Raw genomic sequence first — 9,812 nt, 5'->3', positions numbered from 1 at the left:
CACGTCCAGTCTCTCGTCCTAACAGAAATTGATGGAGAGATGGCAAAGGCAGTGGAGTACTGACAGTAAAGGAAGATGGGCTTATATGATCAAGAAGACAGCGGTGGAAGGAAGGTGATAGGATGCAACGAGTGCACTTTGAGACACGAATGCGTGCCTTCGTCACATCCCGGCTGGATAACTGCAATGCACTTGACTTTGGAGTCTGCCCATCCTCCATGAAGCGTCTCCAGCTGGTCCAGAATGCTGCCGCTCGCCTCTTGACTGCTACTCGTAAGAGGGAGCGCATAACTCCTCCTCTACTCTGGCATCCCTTCACTGGCCCCCCATACATTTTAGAGTTCTTTTTATGCTCCTAGTATTTGTTTACAAATCTTTAAATGGCCTCGCGCCACCTTTATATATGACCTCTCTGAGCTCATCCACCCCTACGCACCTGCCCGGCGCCTCAGGTCTGCGGACCAGACATTATTCGAAGTCCCAAGAACTAAACGGAAGCTCGGGGGGGATCGAGCCTTTCCAGTTGCTGGTCCCTCTCTTTGGAATGAGCTCCCGCTGAACATTGGGCAAGCCCCCTCGCTGCCCATCTTTAAAACTCGTCTCAAAACTCATTTGTATTTGATGGCATTTGACACGGCATGTCTCAGACTTGATCTTAGTCTTACTGTTTGGTGCGTTCTACTGTCTTTGTTATTAATTTGTTGCTTTATCGTTGTATGATATTTGCTCCATATGCAGCACTTTGTTTACACTGATGGTTGTAGTGTTCTATAAATACAGTTGAGTTGAGTTGAGAAGAAGCAGTCAGATCAAGGATTAGATTTGGACATAAAGGTTTCAAGTATTTAAAGGCTACTGGTTTGGTTGGGAGAAAACAAAAAAAATGGAGAGTTCGTGTGTGTGCGTGTGTTTGTTCGTGAGCGGGATACCTAGTTCACACTCCTTACCAGAAGGTGGCGGTAACGCAACTGAATAAGAAGAAGAAGAAGACGAAGCGGCAGCAGCAACAGAAGCAACACCGGCGGCGCGCAGTCAGTCATGCAGTCAGTCATCTGCATTCAAATTTGACTTGTTTCACGTTTTTTCGGACTTGAGCTTTCAAATGTACGACCAGGACGAAGGTGAGCTCCTTCAATTTGAACATTCCGTCGTGTCTTACGCGTGCTAGTGACAAAGCTAACCTCAGCGTTTTGGTCAGCAATGAACACAAGAGTGCCGCTGCTAACCGTGTTAGCTTAGCTTAGTTGAGCATCTTCACTCGCAGCCAGGACTGACCCTTTGAAAGACTGCAGATTAGGGTAAATTATATCACCACTACGATTATTCCACAATGGCTCGACCCTTTTTCTTAAAAAAAAAAAAAAATCCGACAATCATGCGTCATCGAAAAAATTAATGAAAGTCTCGACCCACCGTCCTGTTAACAAGCTGACGAGCTGATCATTTGAATAAGGTGCGTTGGAATAGGGAGCCATTTAAAACACGCTGTATAGGGGGCCTCGAGGACGGGACTTGGGGTGGGGGGGGGCTGAGTTTGAGATTGCAGCTTCAGTTTGACGAGGAACCCTAAAAGCCAGGCAGTCTTTGAAGAAAGTCCCCGACTTCACTTGTTGTGTGTGTGTGTGCGCGCGGTGTGCGTGCAGAGAACCAGTACGATGAGGACGACGACGAGATCACGCCGGATCTGTGGCAGGAAGCCTGCTGGATCGTCATCAGGTGTGTTGTAGTCAGGTTTTCGGTCGTGGGTTCGGCCCCTGGTTTGTCAGTTTGGCGGATGTGGCCGCGGCATCTCCAGTACAAAAGGTGCACGTGTGTGCGCGTGTCTCCTGATCTCCAGCTCCTATTTTGACGAGAAGGGGTTGGTGCGGCAGCAGCTGGATTCCTTCGACGAGTTCATTCAGATGTCGGTCCAGAGGATCGTGGAAGACGCGCCGCCCATCGACCTGCAGGCCGAAGCCCAGCACACCTCGGGAGAAGTGGAGGAGCCCGTAAGTCGTTCCGTCGGGGCGCCGTTGCCGCTCGGCTGTCGTTTTCATCTTTTCTTTGCCCGAAGCCCGTCCGTGGGCTCGAAGGGCGGAACGGCATCTGGCTTCCTTTGGTTGAACGGGCGGCCGAGCGCATTTTGGCGTGACTTGTGGTGTGTTGCAGCCGCGATACCTGCTGAAGTTTGAGCAGATCTACTTATCCAAGCCCACCCACTGGGAGCGAGACGGCGCCCCGTCGCCTATGATGCCCAACGAGGCCCGACTGCGAAACCTCACGTAGGTCTGTCGCCGCCGTGCTGTGTCCTCCGGCAAGCTGGCCTCACCCACCGCGCCCCTCTCAGATACTCGGCCCCCCTGTATGTGGACATCACCAAGACCATCATCAAGGAGGGCGAGGAGCAGCTGCAGACGCAGCACCAGAAGACCTTCATCGGCAAGATCCCCATCATGCTGCGCTCCACCTACTGCCTGCTCAGCGGCCTGACGGACCGCGACCTGTGCGAGCTCAACGAGTGCCCGCTGGACCCCGGCGGCTACTTCATCATCAACGGCTCAGAGAAGGTGCCGGGGCATGAGTGCTTGGAGCTTAGGCCGCCGCTTGAACGCAAGAACCCTTTCTCATTGGCAAGCCCGAAGTCTGAGAACCATTTGGGGGTCATCAAGTTGATTTCAAGTCGGGTTTTTGAAGTCAAACAATTCATCGTTTGGAGGACTTGTTCCGTGCGCCAAGCTGACGAGCTGATCATGTTCATCATTCTGATGAACATGTGCGGCATCGGAGTCGAGCGGCTGAATCTTCACCTGCTGTCGACCGAAAAGGACGTCGCGATCGCCCGGGTAACGACCGGTCACGGCTCAACTTGCGAAAACAGCTCAGCCGGGATCGGTCGGTCGGTAACCCGAGCGACCGTGACGCCACTTTGGATTGACGCCAAGTGGCGGAGAGGCCGCCCCCTCGCTTGGCTTTTGCTGCTTACCTCATTCCACCGACGCAATATTCATCCGAATGCCGTGTTTGGACTCGCATAGAAACAGAAAAAAAAACAAGCCGGTTACCAAATGGTTCAAATCCCGTTTGAACGACTTGTCGTCCACGGCGGCCCCCTAAAAAGTCCAAAGGCCAACTTTTTTGTGTCTTGCGCTCCCCTGCTCGAGACATTTTCCCATCCTCTCGCGCCGCTCGAAGGCTTCCGAGGTGAGCACCGTGGCCTGCGTGGTAGCCCGTTGGATCTGGCAAAGATTAAGACAAAGCGGGCGCGCCCAAACATTGCGGCGACACCCCTAAATGTTGACCTGTGACGTTCTCAGGTGCTGATCGCCCAGGAGAAGATGGCCACCAACACCGTGTACGTCTTCGCCAAGAAGGACTCCAAGTACGCCTTCACCGGCGAGTGCCGCTCCTGCTTGGAGAACTCGTCGCGTCCCACCAGTACCATCTGGGTCAGCATGATGGCGCGAGGGGGACAGGTCGGTCGTCTCATTCGCTGGACACGTCAGAGGGTTGACCAAGTAGTTCTTAGTTGCATCTCTGCGGCAGGGTTATTATTTTTTTTTTTTTGGGGTCTCTCAGGGCGTGAAGAAGAGCGCCATCGGCCAGAGGATTGTGTCCACGCTGCCGTACATCCGCCAGGAAGTCCCCATCATCATCGTGTTCCGAGCGCTGGGTTTCGTGTCGGATCGAGACATCCTGGAGCACATCATCTACGACTTCGACGACCCCGAGATGATGGAGATGGTGCGTAGCGCCGCTCCGGGCGTTTGGCACGGCGCCGCCCGTTGAACCGGCCGGGTGCTTTTGCGCTCGTTCAGGTGAAGCCGTCGCTGGACGAAGCCTTCGTCATCCAGGAGCAGAACGTGGCCTTGAACTTCATCGGCTCCAGGGGCGCCAAACCGGGAGTCACCAAAGAGCGCCGGATCAAGTACGCCAAAGAAGTGCTGCAGAAGGAAATGCTGCCCCACGTCGGCGTCAGCGACTTCTGCGAGACCAAGAAGGCCTACTTCCTCGGGTGAGCTTTTTTTTTGGGGGGGTGGGGGGAGAAGAAAACAAAATTGGTTTGATCCACAAAAGGACTTAGGACGTGGGCGACGATCATGAGGGAAGTTGCTGCTGCTGATGCGTCCCCTTTTCGTGGCCGGGTGTTCAGGTACATGGTCCACAGACTGCTGCTGGCCGCTCTGGGCAGACGAGAGCTGGACGACAGGGATCACTACGGCAACAAGAGGCTGGACCTGGCCGGACCGCTCCTGGCCTTCCTCTTCAGAGGGTCGGTCTCGCCGCCTCGTGCGCGTGGTCCTCCGTCGGCCTGCGCTTGAGCCTTCCCGTCTCGCTCGCGTCAGGATGTTCAAGAACCTGCTGAAGGAGATTCGCATCTACGCGCAAAAGTTCATCGACCGAGGCAAAGACTTCAACCTGGAGCTGGCCATCAAGACCAGGATCATCTCGGACGGACTCAAGTACTCGCTGGCCACCGGCAACTGGGGCGACGTCAAGAAGGCCCACCAGGCCCGGGCCGGCGTGTCCCAGGTGGGCCCGTCGGGCGCTGGCGCCCGGACCCCGCGCAGTTTCCTCCCCCGGTCCGACGCTGGTCTCGCCGTAGGTGCTGAACCGGCTCACCTTCGCCTCCACCCTGTCTCACCTGCGCCGCGTCAACTCTCCCATCGGGCGCGACGGCAAACTGGCCAAACCCAGGCAGCTGCACAACACGCTGTGGGGGATGGTGTGCCCCGCCGAGACCCCCGAGGTGGGCGCTCCTGGCCGCGGCGGCGAGGTGCGGAACCGCTAGCTCCGAGCGCTTGGCCGATTGCGTGCGTCTCCTTCCTGCAGGGTCACGCTGTGGGCCTGGTGAAGAACCTGGCCCTGATGGCTTACATCTCGGTGGGATCTCAACCGTCTCCCATCCTGGAGTTCTTGGAGGAGTGGAGCATGGAGAACCTGGAAGAGATCTCGCCCGCCGCCATTGCCGAGTCAGTCGCGCACGCGCACACGGGCGCGCTCCGCTCTCTCCGCTGTCATGAGTGTACCATCTTAGCCTCGCTCGTTTTACGCTCGGACCCCTTGGCCCTCGCCACGCCGTTTTGACGACGTAGTAACACACTGCGGGGTACCGGGAGTCATTTGGGGATACGTTGCGCTTGTCACGCGGTATCCCCGCGGAGCCTCCGGGCCGCGGTTGCGCTCGCACGTCCGTCAGCAGCCGGCCAAGGCGGGCGCATGAGCGCCCGCAAAACTTTCCAGCCGTTTTGCCCAAAGTCGCTAAAGACAACGGTGAAAAGGAAGGACCGAGTCACTTGTGCCGTGGCGGCCTTTTGCGCCGTTTCACGAGTGGAAACGGACAACATAAACACGACATCGATGGGTCCCGTTGGGACGATGTCCTTGACATCATTGCAGATGGCCTTTGCTGGGATTCAAACAACACCTCGTAGTACTCATCAGTAGTTAGTTGCGTTTTTTGCGAAAGTCTGGTCCCGGCGGGGCCGCTTCGCTCCGACACACCCGCTTCAGCGGCCCTCGAAGTCCAATTTGCCACTACTCGGTTACTTTCCTCCACCTCTTGATCATGACGGGGGTGTCGGTGGTCCCTGAAATGTCCTGGTCTCTGACTTTCGACCGCGTCGCGTTACCCGCGCCGTTGTGACGACGTGACTTTTGTGTAAGTTGATTCTCTGTTTGCGTGGCGTGACGCGGCAGCGCCACAAAGATCTTCGTGAACGGCTGCTGGGTCGGAATCCACAAGGATCCCGAGCAGCTGATGAACACGCTGCGCAAGCTTCGGCGCCAGATGGACATCATCGTGTCTGAGGTGGGTCGCTCGGCGGGGGGGTCCCACGTCCCCCTTCCCCTCCCCCGGCTCGTTCCTCGCCTCGACGCGCTCCTCGTCCGCCTTTCCCCCTCGCAGGTGTCCATGATCCGAGACATCCGAGAGCGCGAGATCCGGATCTACACCGACGCCGGACGCATCTGCAGGCCGCTTCTGATTGTCGAGAAGCAGAAACTCTTGCTCAAGAGACGGCACATCGACCAGCTCAAGGAGCGGGAGTACAACAACTACAGGTGATGGCTCGCGGCGTCACGGGAAAGGAAAGCAACTCCCCGGCTTCAAGTTTTCCAAAAGTTCAAATTGTACAGTCGGAGGTCATGGCGGCTCAACAACGGCATTTTGCGAAACTCGGCGGTGGGGGCGGCGGGTGGGAAATGACTTGAAAGACATCGACGGCCTCCGCGCGAATTGCAATGAACAACCAAAAAAACGGCGCCGCCGCATGGACAAACTGGTGTTTGCGTGGTTCAGCTGGCAGGACCTGGTCGCCAGCGGCGTGGTGGAGTACATCGACACGCTGGAGGAGGAGACGGTGATGCTGGCCATGACCCCCGATGACCTGCAGGAGAAAGGCGTGGCCTACTGCTCCACCTACACCCACTGCGAGATCCACCCGTCCATGATCCTGGGGGTGTGCGCCTCCATCATCCCCTTCCCCGATCACAACCAGGTGAGTCGGCCGCTCCGCTTTGCGTGGTGAAAATGAGAAATCCTTTCCGGGGCGCCACCGGAACGCTACGGATATGCTGTCCATCCGCCGTGATCGCCAAACGATACGGACGGATTCATCAGACTGTTAAAGCGACATTTTTTTTGGGGGGGGGGGGCTTCATGCAAACGATTTGCCACAAGAGAGCGGTTGAGACCTACAGTATGATGAATGGACTTCTTAGTTGCACCCAAATAACGAGACCGGTTGAATTCCAGCGCGTTAGGCCTGCGCTTCAGGGGCCAAATGTGGCAACCGGAACGCGTTTGGCAGCGCGCGACATTGCCACTTGCTTTGTTTCTGCGCGCAGTCTCCCAGGAACACGTACCAGTCAGCTATGGGCAAGCAGGCCATGGGCGTCTATATCACCAACTTCCACGTGCGCATGGACACGCTGGCGCACGTCCTGTACTACCCTCAGAAGCCGTTGGTCACCACGCGCTCCATGGAGTACCTGCGCTTCAGAGAGCTGCCAGCAGGTACGTCCGCACGAGCGCACGCGCGTGCTGGCGCGCTGGCTGACGGGCCCCTCGCCATCGGCAGGCATCAACTCCATCGTGGCCATCGCCTCGTACACGGGCTACAACCAGGAGGACTCGGTCATCATGAACCGCTCGGCCGTGGACCGAGGCTTCTTCAGGTCCGTCTTCTATCGCTCCTACAAGGAGCAGGAGTCCAAGAAGGGCTTCGACCAGGAGGAGATCTTCGAGAAGCCCACCAAGGAGACCTGCCAGGGTGAGCGCCGCCTGGAGAAGCGTCCGGTGACGCGCCGCGCCGGCGCAGCGCGTCACTGACAGCGTCCGCCGGCCGGCAGGGATGCGCCACGCCATCTACGACAAGCTGGACGACGACGGCCTGATCGCCCCGGGCGTGCGCGTGTCGGGCGAGGACGTGATCATCGGCAAGACGGTGACGCTGCCCGACAACGACGACGAGCTGGACAGCAGCAACCGCCGCTACACCAAGCGCGACTGCAGCACCTTCCTCCGCACCAGCGAGACCGGCATCGTGGACCAGGTCATGGTCACGCTCAACCAGGAGGGCTACAAGTTCTGCAAAATCCGGGTAACTCCCGCCGCCACCGAGCGCCCCGGACCCACGCCCGGCCGGGCCTGACGTCTTTTGCCACGGCAGGTGCGTTCGGTCCGGATCCCTCAAATCGGAGACAAGTTTGCCAGCAGGCACGGGCAGAAAGGAACCTGCGGAATCCAGTACAGGCAGGAGGTAAACGGGCCTCCGGGGTGGGGGCGACCGGCGCCGGGGCGGCGGCCGTGCTCACGCCGTGTTTCTTTGGTTTGGCAGGACATGCCCTTCACGTGTGAGGGCATCACGCCCGACATCATCATCAACCCGCACGCCATCCCCTCCAGAATGACCGTCGGCCATCTTATCGAGTGCCTGCAGGGCAAGGTGAGCCCCCCCCCGCCGTCTTTGTGCTCGTATCGTGGCGACCGGTCCGTTCCATCGGGGGCTCATGTCATGAACCAATAACGCGTCGTCGCCGGGGATGCTCGTTATTCGTCCTCCGCCAGGAGCGGTGTCGTTTTGAGGCCCGCGAGTAGCGAATGAATCTTTGGCCGCTTCTTGCAACGAATCCCACTCGGAGGATGGAGGGAAAATGCCGAGCTACCCGGAAGGATCCGCGTGGGTTCTCCAGTACGGAGTTTGAAATGCCAAGCCCTTGTTTCATGGGGAGGCAAGTTTACAGCGACATCGCGGCAACGCGTAAAAGCCGAGGTCTGATCGGACCAAGAAGATATGGAATGGAGACAAAAGATGCGAGGGCCCCTTGCGACGTTTCGGCCATTGGAGTCGGTGGTCATTGCCGGAAGTAAATGCGGCCGGCGTTTTCCAAATGCATTCCGGGGCTTTTGATGACGAGTCGCAGAGTGCGTTGAGGCCCCGCTTGCCGTTTGCTCCCCGCAGGTTTCGGCCAACAAAGGCGAGATCGGCGACGCCACGCCCTTCAACGACGCCGTCAATGTGCAGAAGGTGTCCAACCTGCTCTCGGAGTACGGCTACCATCTGAGGGGAAACGAGGTGAGCCCTGCTTCCCGCCGACGGCCCCCCCTTCCGCGCCGCTGACGGGCGGCCGTCCGCGTTCAGGTGCTGTACAACGGCTTCACGGGCCGTAAGCTGACGTCGCAGATCTTCATCGGGCCCACGTACTACCAGCGCCTCAAGCACATGGTGGACGACAAGATCCACTCCAGGGCCCGCGGACCCGTGCAGATTCTCAACAGGCAGCCCATGGAGGGGCGATCGCGGTGAGGCCCGGCGCCGAGGCGCAGCGCCGCCGCTCGACGGGGCTTTGACGCGCCATTCCGTCCGTCTCACCGCAGCGACGGCGGCCTCCGTTTCGGCGAGATGGAGCGCGACTGCCAGATCGCTCACGGCGCCGCCCAGTTCCTGCGCGAGCGTCTCTTCGAGGCGTCCGATCCCTACCAGGTGCACGTCTGCAACCTGTGCGGACTCATGGCCATCGCCAACACGCGCACTCACACCTATGAGTGTCGCGGCTGCCGCAATAAGACACAGGTAACGTGCCCGCTTTTGCCAGCGCCGCTCGGTGAGCTCTGTGGAATTAGCTGCTTTTGCTAGGAGACAAAAGGCCCTTTTAAAAACATAGATAGGCACTTTATATATTTTGGATCTCGGACCATCTTGCCGGCGCAGCCACTGAAGTTTCTCCATTCATACGCGCTCGCCGGCGTTCGGCGTAAGACGGTTTTGAAGCGGAAAGCGCTCGGATGCTCCGTTGGTAGCGACAGAGGGAAGGCAACGCAAAGTTGGCCGGCTAGCATGGCCTCACTCCTCGGAGCCTCCCTGAAAGCCGCCGGCCGACGGGGCCCGGACGCCGCCCTTGAAACAAATACCCATCCCGCGTGTCAACGTAACGGATTCGAGTTGCACATTTTCGGAGGGAAAATTGCATGGGCATTTTCCCGGCAGATATTGCGAGTTTGGGTCAATTTTCCTGAACTCAACGCCGGCGCCTTCGCTTCTGCCGACGGCGAGCAAGCGCCGTTTGCTCGTCCGCTCGTGGCGGGGGCGCCGGTTGCCGGTCATCCGCCATGGCGGCCCTTTTGGATGAGCTGTGATGGGCGCGCTTGCTGTCGCTTTCAGATCTCGTTGGTGCGGATGCCGTACGCGTGCAAGCTTCTCTTCCAGGAGTTGATGTCCATGAGCATCGCTCCCCGCATGATGACGGCGTAGCCGCGGCCTCCCCGACGCGTTTGGACTTGTCTTTCGTTTTTGGTTTTTTACACAACAATAAAAGTGACGTGAGCACCCGGC

General features: G+C 58.3%; 1 protein-coding gene across 1 annotated transcript; it reads left to right on the top strand.

Moving 5' to 3' along the window:
* Positions 1-966: 966 nt before the first annotated feature.
* polr2b (RNA polymerase II subunit B) lies at positions 967-9,811 on the top strand. The gene is made up of 24 exons (XM_086105575.1): positions 967-1,121; positions 1,644-1,716; positions 1,838-1,988; positions 2,149-2,261; positions 2,327-2,546; positions 3,294-3,452; positions 3,556-3,720; positions 3,795-3,991; positions 4,130-4,249; positions 4,323-4,509; positions 4,583-4,726; positions 4,810-4,949; positions 5,677-5,788; positions 5,885-6,039; positions 6,278-6,476; positions 6,826-6,994; positions 7,059-7,250; positions 7,330-7,580; positions 7,650-7,739; positions 7,818-7,925; positions 8,442-8,555; positions 8,622-8,782; positions 8,858-9,053; positions 9,642-9,811. Exons 1-24 carry the CDS (start codon positions 1,103-1,105, stop codon positions 9,729-9,731), a joined length of 3,525 nt encoding a protein of 1,174 aa, XP_085961701.1. The 5' UTR covers positions 967-1,102; the 3' UTR covers positions 9,732-9,811.
* Position 9,812: the final 1 nt, after the last annotated feature.

Source organism: Hippocampus guttulatus, chromosome 2 (genome assembly GCF_054856545.1).
Source record: "Hippocampus guttulatus isolate MCC_2025c chromosome 2, RoL_Hgut_1.0, whole genome shotgun sequence".
Lineage (NCBI taxonomy): Eukaryota > Metazoa > Chordata > Actinopteri > Syngnathiformes > Syngnathidae > Hippocampus > Hippocampus guttulatus.
This window is presented reverse-complemented; position numbering and strand designations above follow the sequence as displayed.

What these genes read in the sequence shown, in the direction of transcription:
- polr2b (XM_086105575.1), top strand. An exon ending in CCTTCCCCGATCACAACCAG is followed by an intron (nt 6,477 to 6,825) that starts GTGAGTCGGCCG and finishes TTCTGCGCGCAG; the next exon opens with TCTCCCAGGAACACGTACCA. An exon ending in GCTGCCGCAATAAGACACAG is followed by an intron (nt 9,054 to 9,641) that starts GTAACGTGCCCG and finishes TGTCGCTTTCAG; the next exon opens with ATCTCGTTGGTGCGGATGCC.